The sequence below is a fragment of the Polyodon spathula genome, chromosome 4 (assembly GCF_017654505.1).
Source record: "Polyodon spathula isolate WHYD16114869_AA chromosome 4, ASM1765450v1, whole genome shotgun sequence".
Classification (NCBI taxonomy): domain Eukaryota; kingdom Metazoa; phylum Chordata; class Actinopteri; order Acipenseriformes; family Polyodontidae; genus Polyodon; species Polyodon spathula.
In genome coordinates, this window is record NC_054537.1 from 55,439,954 (window position 1) to 55,461,530 (window position 21,577).

General features: G+C 38.4%; 1 protein-coding gene across 1 annotated transcript; it reads left to right on the forward strand.

Moving 5' to 3' along the window:
- The first annotated feature begins 1,473 nt into the window (after window positions 1–1,473).
- Window positions 1,474–21,219, forward strand: LOC121313954 (ELL-associated factor 1-like). Its single transcript, XM_041246727.1, has 7 exons — window positions 1,474–1,767; window positions 2,553–2,647; window positions 3,396–3,532; window positions 11,973–12,139; window positions 12,423–12,653; window positions 20,267–20,317; window positions 21,200–21,219. Exons 1-7 carry the CDS (start codon window positions 1,665–1,667, stop codon window positions 21,217–21,219), a joined length of 804 nt encoding a protein of 267 aa, XP_041102661.1. The 5' UTR covers window positions 1,474–1,664.
- Window positions 21,220–21,577: the final 358 nt, after the last annotated feature.

Here is a 21,577-nt window from a genome sequence, read left to right on the forward strand (position 1 = left end):
TATTAATAGACCAAGGTTAGGACATGCAGCAATAAATTATCATTTATACAGGATTGGGAGCCGTGAGAATGGGTTATATATTCATGAAATGCAATACATATATTCAGCAAATAAACATATTAAACAGAAAATTAAGGGAAACAGAAATTGAAGTAACAACAGTGAATGATATTTTGAAGATAGAAGGGACAGAAAAAACATCTTTATATGTATATCTAATAAATAGAGCTCAAGGTTTTTTTTAACGTACTAATCACGTTGGCTAATTCCGAGACCTATTATTTTTGCACTTTATGACTTTAAGTATCTATGAAGAATTAGTGCTTTATGCAATGTGTATTTCCTTCCCTTCACCTGTATGTATATATGATGCCCTGGTGATGGGATGAATGCATTGAAACATCCGTTTTTGACTTTTTATAAATATGTAAAATAATAACACCTGTTCATCCATATGGACTTGCTGATGTTTCTGTACATATGAAATATTTTGGTGTAGCACATACATTTTACTTGACCACATGTCGTTCTTTGTTTTGAAACGTCAAAAAGCTTTTAAAAACAAAACAAAACAAACAAACAAAAAAAAACACCCTAGTTGTCGTGTGTTTTTGTTCAAGCTCATCTGAAGAGTTCGTATTTCAATTCTGATTTCATTAATGATCTTAAAGGCTCTGGGAAACAATACACTAATAAAAATACTAAAATTATTATTATTATTTATTTTATTTATTTTTTTACCACTTCTTGTCTGCATAGTTCATTTAATCACTTGGAATGTTTTTTTTTTTTTGAAAATGTTTAATTAAACAAACATCAAGGGTGAGATTTGGACACAAAGTGTTACAATAACTTTTAACCTATATACATTATTAACCCAGTAGATGCACTGTTTGGCTGTAGCAATTGCATACATTACAAAATTACCAAAATAAATAAATAAGTACAATGCAGTTGTATATAACGATTCTGCATATAACTAACAACCCCTTTTTGATAGCTCTTTTTTAAACAGATTGTTGTAAAACGTATAAAAATTGGGTTTGCATTGACTATCGAGCAGTGTTACTCCAGCCTTCTAATTTGGTTGGATTCTAGTAGTCACTGCAAAATACCTGCAAAATGTATTCTTTGCCACTTCCCATATGTAATCTGAAATCCGTTCTGGGCTCCAGGCACTCGCCCTGTTTTAGCTCCGCCTATCTATGACACAATTGTCCTATCCTGTTACTTCCTTGGGTAAACTCCGTCAGGAAATAACAATGTAGTCATTTCGTTCCTACAACTGAATGTGACTGATAATAATAGAAAAAAAAAAAAGAAAAAAAAAAACATAATACATTATTATCTTCACAAAATGTGGTAGCATCGAGATTTTAGTTTTTTGTTTTAGTTGTTTCGTTGTATTTATTTCATGGCTAGCACGTTTTCTTTCCCAGTGTATATGCTGCCTTGGCCTGTTGTTACACAGTCGGTGCTATTTCCGAATAGGACATAAACATAGGAAGAATATTCGGAACGAACTGGGTCAATTTAAAAAAATAAAATAAAATAAAAGCCATGTATATGTTTGTTTATTGCTGGCCATGACAATTTAGCTCATTGTATTTCTTTCATCTTCGTTTTGAAATAAATGTAAATTGGTGTACATTAAACCCAGAGCAATGAACGGGAGTTGTAACCCGTTGATGGATAAAGAGGAACATGTTTTGAAGCTGGGGGAGAGTTTTGAAAAGCCGCCCAAATCGTCTTTTCACACCATCCGATGTAAGTTTAAAAATAAATAAATAAATGCAATACTTTGTACTAAGTTTTATGTGTTGTATGATTTTGTGACGCTCTTCCGTGTTTTGTTTGTCCTGAGTGCCTGTGTGGCGAGAGCATGATCAAGTCCTGAGCCCAGTGTGCTTGTGAATGTTGTCCAATCATGTTGTGTTTGTCCAATAACTTGTTTTGTTATGGCTAAAGGATACATGTTTGAGCTGGGTTTTGTGGTATAAAGGGGCAGCCTGCACCCTACTGTGGACTGTGTTGTTGTGTGGTGACCCTTGCTGAATAAAGTCTTATTGTTATGATAATTCATAATATCTAAATCTATATACAGGGCTGTAGCCAGTCATGAACAATCACAGAGGCTCTTGCCAATGACACCCCCCCCCCAATGGAAAAAATAAAAAGGAGGAAACAAATTGGTAAAGAACATATTTTATTTAATGTCAATTTATAATCACGACAAGTACAGTAAATCATCATTCCCTGATACTGAAAATCTGTTATCTGTTTTTTTTTTAAAATCCCTGATCCTGCTTCCGATTCCTGATTGTTAGGTTCTAAGTTCCACTTGGTGTTCACTTCATAGTGAATAGAAAGTTTGATGGAGGAAGAAAGCTGGTATGCCTGCAGCTAAAACTACCAGTGATGTAAACAAACTGGATCGCCAAAAGTATATTGTTTCTGATTAAGAGTGCACTGAAGTCTACATTGTAGATTATGTCTTGGTCTGTAAACATTTACCCATCAATCATATTGGACTTATTTTTCTTATTCTTCAGATGATTTTAAACCAGCATCTATTGACACAACATGTGAAGGGGAGCTTCAAGTGGGTAAAGGGGATGAAGTGACAATCACATTACCCCACATTCTGGTAAGAGGGGTCATTTTGCTGTAAAAATGTATGGATAACATTGTTGTTCTTCTATCTCTTTGTTATTGCATGATATGACTTTAGAGAATATCAGAGTATAAATGGTTGTAGTTATGGACTAAGCATTTTAAAATAAAAACAAAAAATACTCTCTTTTTTAAATTAATTTTTCCAATTTTCTCCCAATTGGAATGTCCAATTATTATTCAACCTGGCTCACCGCTGTAACCCCTGAACTAACTCGGGAGAGACGAAGTCGAGCACTCGCGTCCTGCGAAACAAGTGCTGTCAGCTGTCCGCTTTTTTCGCTCAGCAATCCTGCCATGCAGCCATATCCAGAACTTACAGCGTCATAGGACCACACAGTTCTAAGTTGCGTACAGGCGCACGGGTCGCTACTGCCCGGTGAGCCAAGGACTCCCTAGTTGACCTAACCCCTACCCCATCCGGGCAACTCTTGGCCAATTGTGCGTCACTCCCTGGGAACTCCCATCCAAGGCTGGCAGTGACATAGCTTGGATTCAAACTGGCGATATCCAAGCTATAGGGAGCCCAAAAAAATGTCTTTTAACCACATCAAATAAATTAATTTGATAGAATTGCTGCAGAAGGCTTGAATAAGGACAAGGGCCGTCAATAGGGTCTAATTGTCTAAAACGGGAGATGCTGTTCTAGGATTACTTGGCAGTTTATTTTTTTAAATAATTTACAAAACACGTCTTGCTGCTCATCTCATTTTGTATTTTAGGGCTCTACACCACCTATGACTGTGTTCAAAGGTAACAAAAGACCCTATCAGAAAGACTGTGTGCTTATCATTAACCACGACACTGGAGACTTTGTGCTGGAGAAACTCTGCAGCAGTATACAAGTAAAGAAAACCAGGTAAGAATCCTTTGCTGTGTTTATTCAATGCTTATTTGCTTAGATATTTTAACAAACTGTACTGTAAAACAATATGACAGTTAGGGCTGCAACAAAGGGTACATTTTGACCTTCGAAGGTTCGGCACACATTACCAAAGGAAGGTTTGAACCTTCGATGGTACTCATTTGCATAATTTAATGGTGACGTCACCACAGCTACTTGTTTATATTGGATTGAAAATTCTTTCATTTTAAAGTTAATCCATATAAATGGTATAAAACATTCACATCTAGTTTAAAAATACATTATATAGAACAGTAGTCATTTTTTTTTTATAATTTAAATACAAATAAAAATACACGTTATTTATTTACACGTAATTGATGCTTCTTGCGGTATATACAGTAAACTTGCATTGCAGCAGATTTAAGCCGGGATTACACTACACAATTTCTGCAATCGGGAGACACAGCGCCGCTCACACTTACCGATTGAACTACGATTTCTCACTGTAGATCGGGGATTGCAAGCTACACACACTACACGAGATAGCTTGTTGCGGACTGCGCCTATTTTCATTGCAGAATCGTAGACATCATTCGGGAGAATCGTGGACTCAAGCGAGGAGGCGATCGCTGTTGTCTGTGCATTGTTTTTCACAGAAAAAAAGAAAACGCGGAGAAGATCCATTTGGACGCTCAATTGGTTTAACAGACGTGGCCAGTACAGACTGATGATGCAAATCGAGTCGAGGTGCATCCAAAATAATAAAATCTAACCTGTTCAAAAAGTGCAACACTCGCTCGTAGTACAAAATATTTATTAGATTAAAAGATTGGCGTGGGAGATTGGCTGTGAAGCGATTTTCATCAGAATACCAAATTCTAATGAATAATTTGAAGACTTTTAAACTAATAAATATTTTGTACTACGAACAAGTGTTGTTTTTTTGAACAGACTAGAAAACATCTTTAATAGTAGGCTACTACAAGTTTGTTCTAGGTTTAAATATGGAACAAAACCCTTTACATTCTCTCTATTTCTCACACACACAGATGCGCACAGTAGGGGTTTGAAAGGGATCTCGAATACGAGTGACTGTAGAAATTGATTGCCAGGAGAGCACACACTACCACACACTGTATCTGCTTCGACATTAACAAGCTGTAAGAATTATTTACTTGCCAGATACCTTCAATGAGCGATCATCATAGGAAACATCACTTACAGTGGCTCTCAAAAGTATTCATCCCCCTTGGACTTTTCCACATTTTATTGTGTTACAACATGGAATCAAAATGGATTTAATTAGGAGTTTTTGCCACTGATCAACACAAAAAAGTCCACAATGTCAAATTGAAAAATAAAATTGTTAATTGTTCTAAAGAATTACAAATACAACACAGATAATAACTGATTGTATAAATATTCACCCCCTTGAGTCAATATTTGGTAGAGGCACCTTTGGCATCAATTACAGCCATGAGTCTATTTGGATAAGTCTCTACCAGCTTTGCACATCTGGACACTGCAATTTTTGCCCATTCTTTTTTGCAAAATTGCTCAAGCTCCGTCGAGTTGGATGGGGACCTTTGGGGAACAGCAATTTTTTAACTCTTTCCATATTCTCAGTTGGATTGAGGACGGGGCTTTGACTGGGCCACTCCAGGACATTAACTTTTTTGTTTTTAAGCCAGTCCAGTTTGCTTTGGCTGTTTGGTTGGGGTTCATTGTCCTGCTGGAACATGAATCTTCTCCCAAGTCCCAGGTCTCTTGCAGACTTCAGCAGGTTTTCCTTCAGGATTTCTCTGTACTTTGCTGCATCCATTTTGTGCTCTATCTTCACAAGCTTTCCAGGCCCTGACAGCGAGAAGGATCACCATAGCATGATGCTGCCACAACCATGCTTTATGGTAGGGTGTTTTCAGGATGATGTGTGGTGTTAGGCTTGCGCCAAACACAGCGCTTAGCGTTGAGGCCAAAAAGCTCTATTTTGTTCTCATTAGACCATAGAATCTTCTTCCACTTGGTCTCAGAGTCTCCCACATGCCTTCTGGCAATCTCTAGCTGAGATTTGATGTGAGTTTTTTTCAACAATGGCTTTTTTTTTTGCCACTCTCCCATAAAGGCCAGTTTTGTGAAGCACCAGGGCTGTTGTTGCCGTATGCACAGTGTCTCCCAGCTCTGCCGTGGAAGACTGTAACTCCTTTAGAGTTGCCATAGGCTTCTTGGTGACCTCCCTGACTAGTGCCCTTCTCACCCGCATACTTTTGAGGACGGCCTGGCCTGTTCTAGACAGATTCACAGTTGTGCCATTTCTCTCCATTTCTTAATAATGGACTTTACTGTGCTCCGGGGGATATTCAATGCCTTGGAAATGTTCTTATATCCTATCCCTGATTGGTGCTTTTGAAGAACCTTATTCCGGATTTGCTTTGAATGTACCTTCACAGGGTACCTTAGCCACTCCAGTGCAGCTCTGCATGAGAATCACTACAATTTAACACAGATGGAGGCCACTTAACTTGATGTGTGATTTTGAAGGTGATTGGTTACATCTGAGCTAATTTAGGATTGCTATTACAAGGAGGGTGGACACTTATCCAACCAAGCTATTTCAGTTTTTATTTTTAATTAATTTTCTACAAATTAATATTTTTTTCACTGGAGTAGGATGTCTAGATAAATGACAAAAAAAAACATATTAATGCATTTTAATTCCAGGCTATAAGGCAACAAAAGGTGAAAATTTTGAAAGGGGGTGTAGACTTTCTATATGCACTGTATATCGTATCGTGTTGTAAAGTATTGCGATGGATTGATACACGATGAAGTCATGTGCATTATACAAATCAAAATATCGAATTTTGCATATGAGTGACATTTAATGTGTGATTTTATAGTATTTGCACATTGTTAAATGGTTTCTGTTAACAGAGAAAAAAAAAAAAAAAAAAAAAAAAACATTGTGTGAATGCCGCCTCACCTTCGAATTCCTGGCTAGCGAGCGAACCTTCGAACATAGCCCTAGAAACAGTACTCTGTTGGAATAAATCTAAATACATGTTGATTAATTTTGGCTTTCTCCTTTTATTTTTTCCCCCAAAGTTTGTTTATTGAAATTTCCAGTTTTCAGAAAGATAGAATATAACAGAGACACTGATACATCTGTGTATACATCAACACAACCAATAATGCCCCCCCCCCCCCCCCCCCCCCCCACACACACACACACACACACACACACACACACACAATTTTGGATAAACAGAAGGAAGCTTTCTGAGCGAAAGACATGCTATTTCACATTCACCATATTTTGTCCAACGATATAAAAATTTGCTAAAAGGGGACCTGGGGAACCTCCCCTGGACCCTTGGAGTGTATTTCATTTCTTCCAGTTGGGTCCCAGATACACTCTCCCGTCCCCGAACCCAGGTGTTTGGTGATGTTAGGCAGCGCAGCTTGCGTCCAAACCATTACAATCAGGCGCCTCCCAGCAGTTGGCATAGGCCAGGGTGTCAACAATAACTTTGTTAGGAGAATGTCCCTCCAAAGAGAGCTGTTAGTGGGGAAGAATCAATGGGTACTTCCACAACTGTAGAGTGTCTCAAAAACTGAAGACCAGAATGGAACCAGCCTCTCACAGGCCCAATACATACGTATGAGTGAGGCAGGTTCTCGTTTGCACCTGTCACAGGCGGGGTCCACACCCAGGTAGAATTTAGCCAATCTGACTTTCGACAGATGTAACCGGTGTATGATTTTGAATTGTATTAGCCCATGTCAGGTGCAAATTGATGAGGAGTGTATTCTACTAAGAATGGATTCCCACACTTCATCTGGGAGCTCAAAACCTATATCCTGCTGCCATGCATTTTGTATTGATGATAGGGTTGGGCAATGCAAAGACACGCTAATGACATGCATTTTTTACAGCCCGGATTAAAATTAAACAAAGGGACAACATTGGATTCCAAGGGGAGGTGGGGACAAATTGAGGTCTTGTTTCATGCAAAGTCACTGATTTGAAGGTAACAAAAAAAATAGTTTGCTGTAAAGTACATTTTTGACAGAGCTGATCAAATGAAGCAAAGGTACCTTCAATGTGTAGGTCTTTGAGACAACGAGCCCCATTACGATACCAGATGTTAAAGGCCTTATCTTCAAGAGAGGGTGGAAATAAATGATTGGCTTTGGTTGATGCAGACATTGAAAGTGATGGCAGACCGAAGCACCTTTGAAATTGAATCCAGGTTCAAAGACAGTGAACAACAAGTAGGTTAGTGCTGTACTGAGAAGGAGAAAGGGGAAGGGAGGCGCACACTAGAGCAGACAGAGATGATGCTTTGCAAGAGGCTTCTTAGTAGAACCATTCTGGCTGTTGATGCTGGAGGTGGAACGGTAACCAAAACAACATATTACAGATGTTGGCTGCCCAGTGGTAAAGCTGGAGGTTACGAAGACACAGACCTCCCCTTGGCCTCAGTCTCTGAAGATAATCTCTGTGGATTCTAGGGCTTTTTGTGTTCCAGATAAATGAGGATATAATGCAATCTAAAGTAATAATAATTAAAAAAAAAAAAAAAAAAAAAGCTTTAGAAATAGACTGGGATGCACTGAAAAAGGTAAAGAAATTTGGGAAGTATATTAATTTTGATAGAATTTGACCCGACCCATCAGTGAGAGAGGCAGCATGGACCAGTGTATCAGGTCAAGTTTAGTATGCTCTAACAGATAAATACGTTTTTTAAAAGGATCCGATGACTGAAATACCCAAATAGGTAATGCTTTCACAGGCTATTTTGAATGTAAAGTTGTTCAAAGACATATGTACTGCTGCAGGATTAACTGGGAACAGTTCACTTTTGTGTAAGTTCAGTTTATAGCCTAAACATTTTCCGAACTGTTCTAGAGTGGAGAAGACGTGTGGGAGGAAGGATCCATGGTCAGAAACATATAGTAGAAGTTGTCTGCATACAGGGAAAACTTTTGTTCCCGTCCTGCTTGAACTATCAACTGAATATCACGGTTGCTATGAAGAGAGATAGACAGGTTCAATTGCAAGAGCAAAAAGAATTAGCGAGTTTGGGCAACCCTGCTTGGTGCCACGATCAAGTGGAAAATGTTTTGAGAGAATGTTATTAGTCCATAGAGAGGAGTATAATAGTTTAACCGATGAAATAAAATCTGGACCAAAGCCAAACCTGTGGAGTGTAGCAAAAAGGCAGTCCCACTCAACACGGTCAAAAGCCTTTTTTGCATCAAGAGAGACTAGACCCCTGGGAGTGGAGAAGGGGAAGATGTGCAAATATTGAAAAGCCTACAGAGGTTAATAAAATGAGTGCCTTCCCTGTATAAACTATATCTGATCAGACAAGATTGACACCAGGCGACGGGCGAGGGCCTTGGCAAGGATGTTGATATCCATGTTCAGGAGGGAAATGGGACGATATGAGCCACAGTCCGGGAGGTCTTTGTTCTTTTTTTAATAGAAGTGTATATGCTTCACATAGTGTTGGGAGGCAGAGTTGCACATGTCGGAGAGTTTGAAAACACAGAATTCAGAAGTGAAGACAGTTAGGAATTCATTTTTTAAAGTCTATGGGGAACCCATCTGGGCCAGGAGACTTAAAGCTGTGCATAGAACTAATCGCTAGAGTTATTTCTGCTGATGTTAGAGGCTGCTCTTGGCTAGCCTTGAAGATTTTCAAAGAAGGCGTTTATAAGAAGGGGGTCAGCAGGAGACTGATCTGTATAGATAGGAATAACATTTTTTAAACTGGTCATTGATCCCCAGCTGATCTACTGTGGGGGCTCCTGTTTTGGTGGTAATTTGTGTAATAAAATTTAAAGGCTGCTGATTGGCGGAGTTGATTTGCCTGTAGCTTGCTGACTTTGTCTCCAAATTCATACACTGCATGATGAGATCTAACCAATAGCTGTTCAGGCTGTCTTGAAGAGAGAAGGTCAAATTCACTTTATCGTTACACACTGTTTACAAAGATCAGGAGGGGGAGCTGGCATATTGCTGGTCTATTTGTGTAATTTGGTCAGTTAGTCCAGTAGTTTTCTTATTGCAGCGTTTAATGGCTTGAGCAGAGTAAGATATTATTTGGCGTCTCAGATATGCTTTGAGTGCTTCCCATATAGTGGCTGGAGAGATGTCTGGGGTGGCGTTTTGGTTTTAAGAAAAAAATTCAGAAGACATGAACTGAATAAAGTTTTGGTCTGAGAGCAGCAGGGTGTTAAAGCATCAAGACTGCTATGATGTTGCCTTATTGTGGAAAATATATATATTTTTTTTTTACTAAACTCATCACACACCATTGACTAATACATAGATTAGACTAGGCTTAGGTACAACCTTAGTGATACAACACCACAAATAAGCGATTTCAGTGAAGGGAAAGTTTAAAAAAGATACATTTTCACGTAAACTAGCTGCAGATTTACCCATGGCTGAAGTTTAATAACGATAGTGGTAAAATTAGTTGTTCGGTGTGCACTGTCTGCGCAACTGTAATTTGCTAACTGTTGTTAAAAAGCCTGTACAAACAAAACGGCTTTGAAAAAAAAAAGAAATTGAAATAGAAATCAGTCAGTAGAGAGTGCTCTGCATCACAATGAACAGCTGCATAATGTTAGATATTTACATTTGAGAGAAGTTATATAGTTTCACAGTTATTTAAATTTACAGTTGCAAAAGGATTTGTTATGGTGCATTGCTGGACACTCGATTCAGGAAAAAAATGGTCTGCTGTTTTTAAGCATACACATTCTAACCCTTTTTGTGAAAGCACTCGTCTTACTAGTTAAAAAGCAGAACCATGTAAGGTAGTGAGAATGTATTGCACAAAAATAAATTAAAACAGAAATCGATGAACTTTAAGATTGTGTTTTGTTCTGCTATTTTTGAGCTTCTACTTGAACAATGTCATAGCTTTTTTTTTTTTTTTGATGTAAGAATTTCAGCAAAACAATAATGATCTACCTATTGTGTGTTCATTTTTAGGGTTGGTGTTTTGGGGGGAATAACACCAAATTACAAAACAACGGTCATTGAAATGTCTACATAAATTAGCAATGTATGTTGAATACATGAAGTTAGAATGTTTATTGCACCGTTGCATTTTAAAGTCTTACAATTGTAAGCCTGTTCTGTCACAATTCAGTTTAATTCTGTCTAATCTCATCCTTTCTGCAGTACTTGACAACTGTAAATTATCACATTATTATTATTATTGTCAGGGACAAATTGTTGTGTACCCATTTCTTACCTGAACATTAGGTCAATCCTAGAACACTTCGCTGCCAATTTTAGACATCTCTTCCTTCTTTGTTTTTAAACATTTTTGAGTTGGCATGGTTGCCTAGTCACAGACGGAAAATTCACAGTGACACTGCCAGCGAACATGTGTGATTGAAAATATCTGGAAGCGTGGTCATATTGAGCTCAGTCTAACATTACAGCGCCCTCTGTTTGACCATTAACCAGTGATACAGTATGTCTTCCTTGGGAGGTGCACAGTAAAAAGAATGGCAACAATAATACATTATGAAAATGCAGTACTTTCTCACAGGATGAGAGTAGACAGAATTCAACTTAATTGTGACAGAACGGGCCAGGTGACACTGAGCAAGTTTGTGAATGGGTTGTAGATCAGATGTGCTGATGCTGAGGGACACCAGCGACAATGATGGGCAGGCTTACAGGCAACTTTTGCCGTAAGTTTTTTTTTTTTTTTTTTAGTTTGAGAGACATTGTGGCAAGCAGCTTGGGCATTAGTGCAATTACTGCTGGTGCCATTGGTTATTTCGCGCCCTGCCGTAAGGAACAAAAAGCTCCAAACATCAGAGATTTTATATGTATCAAGATGCAGTTTCCTTTTTCAAACCATCTTGCTAGTTTCTTCATTGCCAACATATAATTTTTTTTTTTTTTTTTTTTTTTTTTTTTGTCTCCAATTTTTTACCCTGGTTTACTCCCCAATTTAGTGTGCCTAATTATTATCAGTATCCTCGGCTCACTGCTCTCAACCTCCCTGCCGACTTGGGGAATGGAAGCTGGAGCACATGTCCTCCGAAATGTGCTCCTGCCAATCTGTCATTTTTCGCACTGCGGATCCACGGTGAGGCCACTAGACCTATAGCGCCAGAGGACAACAGAGATCTGGAAGCTCCACTGCAGAACCACAGGCGCCCTATCGGCCACAGGGGTCGCTGATGCGCGGTGAGCCATGGATTCCCCTGCCGACCCTACCCGGACAGCGCTCTGCCAATTGTACGTCACCCCCTAGGAACTCCCGGTCACGGTCGGCTGTGACATAGCCTAGACTCGAACCTGCGATCCCCAGACCATAGTGCACATCCTGCACTCCATGTGGAGTGCCTTTACTGTATGCGCCACTCGGGAGCCCCCAGCATATCATTTTGTCCATTTTTGTGTCTTTTGTAGAGCTGAAGGCAGCAGTAAAATTCAGGCCCGGATAGAACAGCAGTCAGTCCGGGCAACGCAACCTCCACCACAGTTCAGAGCCCCAACCAAGCCTGGTGCAGGAACAAAAACATCCCCCTCCAAGGACAACCCGTCACCTGAACCACAGTTAGATGACATTAAGAGAGGTGCGTTCTTTGTGTATTTATTTCAAGCATATACAGTATATTATTGTATGTGAAACAAAAAAAAAAACTTCTACTAATTTTCAAACACATTTTAGGTGGTCCCACAGTACGGTTATCTTTCTTAATGTGTTTTTGTTCCTACTGGAGTGTTTGTTGGGTTGGGGATTCACAACCCCGAAATAAAATAATAAAATCAACACTTATCTTTTACTTGACATTTTATTCATGTTAACCTAGTGTATGAAAGGTTAAAAATGATGTACATGTGTTGACCTCCACTCAGAGCTGCGTGCTGAGGTGGAGGTCATTGAACAGATGAGCAGCAGCAGTGGCAGCAGCAGCAGTTCCTCAGACTCGGGGAGCTCCTCCGGCACCGAGGACGACAGCTCCAGCAGTGACGAAGAAGAGGAGGCCCACCCCTCCCCAACACACCATCAGCAATACAGCAGCAGAAACCCCGCCTCCAATGGCACCAGCCAACCACAAGGCAGCAACCAGCTCATGAGCACTCTGAGTAAGTACTGTATGAGGAAGCCAGACTGGTGTAATGCACTCACTAAACTACTGGACATGCAGTATTGCATGACATCAAGTAGTGTATTCATTGAAAGAATAAGTAGCTTCAAATAACTTTTATACTTTTTAGTTTGCAATCATTCAAAGTGAAGTGGTTCTTGCAATTACTCAAATAGTTGTTTTTTTTTTTGTTAAGGTACTTTCATCTGAGTTCAGGGGCAGTTTTGAATTGCCTGCCATATGCATAAATTACACAGGCCAAAGCCAAAGTGTCTTTATTTAAGTAAGTGCCAGCCCAATCTAGATGATACTTTGGATCAGGTTTCTGTTTGAATTGTTGGCAGTGCTGCACTAGATGGTGCTAGCGTTTATTAATATGAAGACATTTTGGGTGATCTATATATGGGCTATGGCAGGCCACTAGAATTGAAAAATAGCCAGTTCATACACTTTATCCAAGTAGTTATGTGTATAACTTGCCCAAAAATTGCATCACCCAATCAAAACAAACCTTCTCCCTTCCCTCCTCCACAGACACAATTCTGTAAATCCAACACCACCACCCCCCCTCCCACCCCCCCCCGACTGGACTTTGATGCATACTGAGTAAAGGCCTTTGCCAAATGGGGCCATACCGTCATTTGTCATCCATCGTCTGAAAAAGTTGTCCGTCAATCCATTGCATATTAGATGTGTTAATATTGTACATCAGAGCGCTGATGTGCAGTGGAGGCTTTGTAGTACTGTGGCAAAGTGGCTGGTAAGGGGAACAGGTGTAGCGGTGATGCAATGCAGGAGTGACAGTCAGACAACGGTAATTTAGTGAATAAGTATTTATTGTGCCGTTTCCAGGTCTGGCGACCGTCAAATAATAAATCCCCGGCAGTACACAACAATGTGTAAAGCGCGGGGAGCATGAATAACACAACAAAGTCCTGAACAGAAAACAAAGGCACGGTCACCAGTCCTGGGTGAATCCAAACGTGCAGGTGCTCTGTGCAGTGGTGCTCCGGATAGTGCTTTCGTGGCGACAGCTCCGGAGGTGTGCTTTAACTGTCTAGTGGTGCGATAAAGACAGACAATTACAGACAGACAGAAATAACACACAACACGTAACAAACACTTGTTTCTCGTATTTTCTGAGAGCTCCTCTCTCAGTCCTTCTCTCCTAGCATTAACCCAAACGAAGGAAAAGATCAGCATTACCCTGGCCCCTATATGTAATCCCGCATGATATCTAGGTAAACGGTTGCATCTGCTTTATTGCTTGCAGCTGCCTCTCATTTACCTTTCAAATCAATATGGTCTTACAACAGAGTCTCCTTCCATCCAGGCTGACCCACTTCCCTGTCCCGGAAACGAACTGTCAGGCCAGCTCTTCCAGATACTTCTCCTCTCGTTCTTTAGCGCCCTCACAGGTCGGGAGGAAGATTCATCACCAGAACTCATATTTCTGTCACAAGTACATACACCTAGTTTCAGTATTTTAATAAAAAAATAAATACAATTCTGTTGTTAATTCTTACATAACTTTGAACACAAAAAAATGTTAAATGTAGTATTAACTTAATGATCAGCAAAAGCTGATCAGAAACCACTTTATTCTTTATTGCACTAAGGGCCGTATGCACTAAACAGCGGTAACCAGTTTTCCACGCAGTAAGCCTGTTACTAAGTGCTTTGTAGACCTGCAATATTCACTAACCAGCGGCAAATGACTTTGCACACAAAATGAATCGCGTGGAAAAAGATACCACGTGCGAGTAATTTACATACAATTAATAATGGTAATCCATGGAAATGTATTCAAATTCTCTCCCCTAATACCACAAGGGAGGGACTTTCCTAAGTGTCTTAGCGCGTGTTAAGTTTGCCGCTTATTGAAACCAGGTGGTGTCAGTCTAAATCCCAATTTAAATAGAGCAGACCACAAGTATGCTGTGTGGGAAACATGATAAACACGTATATCTACTTTCAGGTACTGTATTTAATTTTTTCCAGGATTAATGATTGCCTGTGTTCCACAAAACACTAAAAATAAAATGTCAAATATAGGCTACACAGGATATATTTAGTTGGTTTTGTGAATTAAGGGCAATGTTTTAACATACGGTGTTGTAATACTGTACATAATGATATGATTCTGAAAATGCGACTTACCAGAAGATGACTACATGTGATCTGTTTTACAAAATCATTTCCTTTATTCCAATTCTAAATGTGTTGCTTTCTCAATGCAAGGTGCACTGTAGGAATAGACTGTGCTGTATAAAATCCCATGATGTACTGTATTTTTTCCATTATGACGTTGTACTGCTGAAATGGCCAAGAGACAGTTGTGCTCTTTTAACACTTGAATTACTCTGAATTATTTTGGCCCTGAAAACATTAGCATTCTCAAAGCAAGACATTCCTGGTGTTATGCAGAATTCTGTGTCCCCATATGATTCCATGCTTGTGCAGGTGCAGTTTTTAAAAACTGGACGTAGATGCGCAATATTCCTATGCCCGAGTCCAGCTGTGTTCTCAAGCAGTGCCATTGTGTTCTGCTGCAGTTTGCAACAAATATTGAAAACAAGACCAAATTAAATCTGTAGCAAATTAAACAGCACATTTAACACCACTGTTTCTACAGTAATTTTATTACATGTAAATACTGTTCTGAAACATCAAGCATTCATGTATAGCGATCTTGATCTATGCAGGCGTCAAATCTATGGGGATACAGAAATCTGCGTAACACTGGGACTCCTCCCCTCATCCTACGGAGAGCCACTGCAGATGTAGCTGGTTCAGGCTGCTGCCTCCTTGGTCGCTGTCATTCTGACAAAGTGAGAGCCAGTCTACCTGTCCTTTGGAGTACCAATATAGTAAAATCAAGGGTGTGTAATGTGTGCAGCATTTCATGTGCTATGATGACTGGCAAATTAATCATTTAGCTTGGCTTATTCGTGCATATTATTATATTAGTGAATAGAGCGGGCACGCCTTCCTTTTTGTGCGCAGTATGCGTTTCTCTTACCACACAGTATTTCAGGTAATTTCCCACAGTTAAGTGCTTGACACCCTAAGATAGAAGTTGAAACGTTTGCTAATCATTACGTTTCTACTAGATCTACAATAATGTTGTTACACAGTACATAATAAAAAAACAAAACATTATATTACACAATTACAGTTGTCATAGCATCAGAAACCATATGACCAATAGTTTATTTCAAACACTCGCTCCTATAATAAATATATCTAAAAGTTGGGAAGCTAGAAAGTACTTTAGCATAATGGCCTTCTACCCTGTGTGTGTGACACACAAGTAGTTTTTCCATGTTGTTCAGGGACCTGCAAGAAACTAGTCCTTTTTCATTGCTCAATGTAATGTTTAATGCACATCAAATTGGATCAAATTGAACTTGTTTCGATTCCAAAATTGACGCATCACTGTCATACGACAATTACGAACTCAGTGTGCAAGGTGCAATAGGGAATGCACATGATTGTTTTTTTCTTCTACTAAGACGCACGTTAAAATCGGATGCATGATTGGACCCAGTGTGCTCTGTGAAAGCTTGATTATGATTGTAAATCATACATGTTAATGTCAGCCACAGTTATCCACGATTTAAGTGAAAGCAAAAAGATGTACTTTGAGAAAATGTATTTTATTTAAAGGCTGTTTTTTTAAAACATTATCTAAGGTTATAAAAACCTGTGGATATGTGGGTGAGCCTGTATTTTTTTTGTATTTGGTCATGGTCATTATTCTGAGCGCTCTAATGTTTTAAATTGTACACACAACAGAATATCTTTTGCAGTTTTTCCTTAGAACTATAACAGACATGTTTTGCTTTTCAGATATTTGTAATAGTAAATACCATTACACAAACACTTTTGTTTAGGAATCATGTGCATTGTAAAGCATTGACAAACATATTCTTGAGTGATGATATTCAGTGGGTTCTGTGGAAAACTTCCCTGTGACATGGCAAATCTGTGGCACCTCGAGGCATGGCACAGTATACCACAGTTATCATGGGTTGCAGCTTGAAGTGTAAAACCAGTACTTTCTATTTCCAGTGTGGTGCACCAGGGAGCTTTTAGGAATTGAATGGGCTGTGTACCACCTTTCCTTAAATCCTAAGAAGAAATCATCATGTTGTTTAATGCTCCTCTTTCTCTTGGGTATTGTAGGTTACTGTATTTTTTAAATTAATTTGTTGATAGACAATGAGACTACTAAAGCAAAAAATAATATATATATAAACTTTCTGCTGCCTATATTAAATGCTATTTTAATTTAAATGTTTTTTTTTTTTTTTTTTCCTTTTTCCTTTTTCTTTTTTATATATTATAGGAACAGGACTGGATTTAAGTTTTAATAAAAAAAAAACATCCCTGTACAGTATTTCAGTTTAAATAGTTTTGAATATTGGCAGGGGAAAGTTTTTTTTAATGCGATGTTGTTAGTAATTTTACATGAGTTTTTAATAATCTTGCATGATGTCATGGAAGTTAGAATCACGGATCAGGCATTTATAAACTGCAGAATTGGGGATAGAAGTCAGAATAGTAATTTTCAGTACTGGGGAATGAGAATCCTAGCAAAAATTGCTACTTGCATAGGCAGTGCTCCAGATAAGGTTTTGGGTCATTGAGTAATTTACTCTCCAATTTAGACACTGTGTGAGTAAAATGTATTTTGGGTGAATAAAATGCAACATATTCAATAAATATCATACGTAATTCATAAAACACCGTGTACGCATCTTATCGGAGCGCTGTCCATAGGCGTAATTTATACAGGGAACATTTTAGCTGAATCGGTGGTTGTTCAAGTTATGTTCAAATTTCTGTTGGATGTTCATCACCCCCTATTTTTTCCTGTGCTTGCTCTAGCCCAGGAGTAGCCACTGACTTCGCCTCTATGGTTAATTTATGTAATATCACAACTTCCATTTGGGATGTAGCACATTGTGTTTATCCAGCTCTTCAGCAAAAATATTGTTGAACTTCTTGATATACTGTAGATTTTGGGATATTCAAGCTGTTACAATGTAAGCTTTTGGTATCCACAAGCTTCAGCATGTGACACCCCGCCGATCAACACTGTATTTCAGTAGTAATCTGTGACAAACCAATTTCTAGTCAGATAACACCCTCTAGAGTGCAGAAGATGCAAAACAGGTTAACTAAACTGCATATCGCATTGACTTCAGTTTTATCATATTTCACCTTTTTTTATAGCTGGTTTTGGCTACCACTGTATATACTATATACAGTGCCTATAGGAAGTATTCACACACCCCCCCCAACCTGAAATCTTGATGCATTTAAATGGGATTTTTTTTCCTTTGATTTACACAACCTACTCAACACTTTCAATGTATGAAAAAATGAGTTGAAAAAACAAATCTATTAAAAATAAAAACCTGAAAAGTCTTCGTTAGATAAGTATTCACCCCCTTTACTGTGACACTCCTAAATAAGCTCAGGTGCAACCAGTTACCTTCAGAATTCACACAAGAAGTTAAATGGAGTCCATCTGTGTGCAATAAAAGTGGTTTACATGATTTCAGATTAAATACACTTATCTGTAAGGTCCCTCAGATGGGTAGTGCATTCAAAGCAAGATACTACCATGAAGACCATGGAGCTTTCAAAACAACTCCGGGATAAAGTTGTGGAAAGGCACAGATCAGGGGAGAGGTATAAAAAGATTTCAAAGGCATTGAGTGTCCCTTGGAGCACAGTCAGGTCGATCATTAAGAAGTGGAAGGTATACAGCACCACCCAGAATCTGCTTAGAGATTCTGAAACTGAGCAGCTAGTTAAGAAGGGCATTGGTCAGAGAAGCCACCAATGACAACCTAAAGACCTACAGCGTTCCATGGCTGAGATGGGAGAAACTGTCCATGTGTCAACAATAGCTGAGGTACGCCACAAATCTGGTCTGTGTGGAACAGGGGCAAGAAGGAAGCCATTTCTGAAAAAAGCCCACGTAAAATCCCACTTGGAATTTGCAAAAAGACTGAAAAAAATGTGGCAAAAGATTCTGTGGTCCGATGAAACAAAAATGTAACTACTTAGTCTAAATGCAAAACGCTATGTCTGGTGCAAACCCAACACAGCACATCACCCAGGTAACACCATCCCTACTGTGAAGCATGGTGGTGGCAGCATCATGCTATGTGGATGCTTTTCATTGGCAGGGACTGGGAATCTTGTCAGGGTAGAGGGCAAAATGGGGGGAGCTAAGTACAGGCAAATCCTTTAGGAAAACCTGCTTCAGTCTGCAAAAGACCGAACACTGGGACGGAGATTCACCTTTCAGCAGGACAATGACCCCAAGCAGACAGCCAAAGTGACGCTGGAGTGGCTTAAAAACAAGGAAGTGAGAGGCCCAGTCAAAGCCCGGACTTGAATCAGATTGAGAATCTGTAGCAAGACTTGAAGATTGCTGTCCACCAATGATCCCCATCCAACTTGACAGAGCTTGAACAATTTTGCCAGTAAGAATGGGCGAATATTGCACGATCCAGATGTGCAAGCCTGGTAGAGACTTACCCCAAAAGTTACAGCTGTAATTGCTGCCAAAGGTGGTTCTACCAAATATTGACTCAGGGGGGGGGGGTGAATACTTATCTAACCAAGACGTTTCAGTTTTTTTTTTATTTTTCATGAACTGTTTTACAATAAAAATTATTTTGCCTCTTCAAAGTCTAGTTTGTGTAAATCAAAGGAAAATAAAATCCCATTTAAATGCATCAAGATTTCAGGTTGTAACACAACAAACTGTGAAAACGTCCAAGGGGGTAGTTATGAAAATGTAATTTAAGTAAACCACTTTGCAGTAAAAATCTCCCAGTACACCTGTGGCCGTGTGCTGTGCACCTGTGTGTATTTTGTGTTTATATGTTGTGTGTGGTGTGTTAATGTTGGTGTATAGGTATTGGTGCACATGATATAAATGGGTCTGTGTAGCACAAGTGATTTAAAATATATAGTTGTTTTTAGGCACAGGGATTGCACATTCACTTCATGTGCAGATAAAGTATCTAATAATATGTGAACACAGGGTTGCACAAATTTGTTCACCTGCTGGGATTCAAGTGAATAATTAATTAGTAATTGAATCCCGGCACAACGGTATATATAGATGCACATTTTACTCACTCGGGGTTGTGTGTTCGGTGAGTGGAGAACGGGGAAGGAGAAAATAAAAAGTAAGTAATAACATAAAATAACTGGTATAATGTGCAGGAATTACTGTTCATCCACTGTTCTGTTAATTTTGTTCATTTATTTATTGTGGCCTAAAGTGCCGTGTGCTGTTTTTATTTTTAAAACTTTTTATTTGTAATAAAAGCACTGAGCGCTGCAGTATTGAAAATTTCACGTTCCACGTCCCTACATGTTGCTACAGCAACGTGTTTTTTTTTTTTTGTTTTGTTTTGTTTTTTTTTAATCGCAGTACTGGGGAAGTTTTCCACAGAACCCACTGTTCATAATCTATTCAACTGACTTGATTATTATTTTTTTTTTAAAAACATTAACCAACCACAACCCCCCCTTACTGTTTTATTATGGAGGCTTGACTTTCTATTTCTTTTTAAGGAAATGACTTACAGCTGAGTGAATCTGGAAGCGACAGATTCCTGAAAGACGGTCGGATTATTGCACTTAATAGTGGGATGTACATTACGGCACCCAAAAATAAAACAAATGTTTTCAAATATATATATATATATATATATATATATATATATATATATATATATATATAGCACCAAATATATATATATCAGATACTAATCTGTACTTATGAAAAATTCATGTTATCAACTGTTTTATTGTAGTTGAACATTGCAAAAGCTGCCTTTCTTCAAGATGTTTTAGATAAAATTTTTATCACAAAGATCGAATTCTTCACACATATGTGCTAAATGTAAATTTTATCCAGGATATAAAATGTTAAATTGAATACCACATATACATTAAATATTGTATCAGCCTTTATTATATACACTAAGAAAAAATGTTAATAAGAAGGTAACAAATATTTTTAGGGGCCTGACACTGACCCTAACTCACAGTTATCAGGACTTTTTCATTGTACCGTTACTGGGTATGTTGCAAATGGGTCTTATTTATACAATTGTTAAAACACATTGAAGAGAAACCTTTAGGCACTATGATCTTTTTGCACTTACATCAGTACCAATATACAGTATATAGCTAATAAATAAAGCATAAACTATATATTTAGTCCAGTTGGATATAGCATCTATTAAATCTGATTGCATAAAGCACTTCCATTTTAAGCTGTTTGTCTTAAATGAATGCAGTTCATCATAGCAGTGAAGTGCTTCAATTCGATTAATTCTGGTAATGCTGGGCAACATAATCTGTAGAGTACCACCTCTACTTAAATAACTATCACCAACATAGACTGTTCATAGGATGGCTGTCTTCAGAAAGAGTATTAATATCAAGAGAAATACATTCCACTGCAGTTCCCTCTTCCACTCGCCCTCTATTGTTCCGTAGTTATCACCCGAAATCTGTGACTGAGATTTTAATACCACAGATTAAAGTGTTACCTATATGTATGTTGTGAAGTTATGTAAAGATGCATTATTTAGTTTAACCTTTTGAGAGTATTATTTTACTAGTACATTGTGTTTTATTATGAATTGAATCTGTATTAAAACTTGCAAATCCATTGTTATTTATATTTGTGATTTTTTGTATTACATTAAGTAACCTGTTGGCAATTATTCATTTTTTTATTTGTGAAGTTTACAAAAGTTTTTTTTAATATTTTTAATGTTTGTTTACATTCCACATGTGTTTTGCGTTTATTTGAATCATTACTAAACTTTACAATTAAAAAAATAATTTGGGAAACAGGATGCTATTGATGTC

Coding starts and splice junctions, on each gene's coding strand:
- LOC121313954 (XM_041246727.1), top strand. CDS start 1,665: ATGAACGGGAGTTGTAACCCGTTGATGGATAAAGAGGAACATGTTTTG. Junction 12,140..12,422: donor GTTAGATGACATTAAGAGAG/GTGCGTTCTTTG, acceptor ACCTCCACTCAG/AGCTGCGTGCTGAGGTGGAG. Junction 20,318..21,199: donor CGACAGATTCCTGAAAGACG/GTCGGATTATTG, acceptor ATTGTTCCGTAG/TTATCACCCGAAATCTGTGA.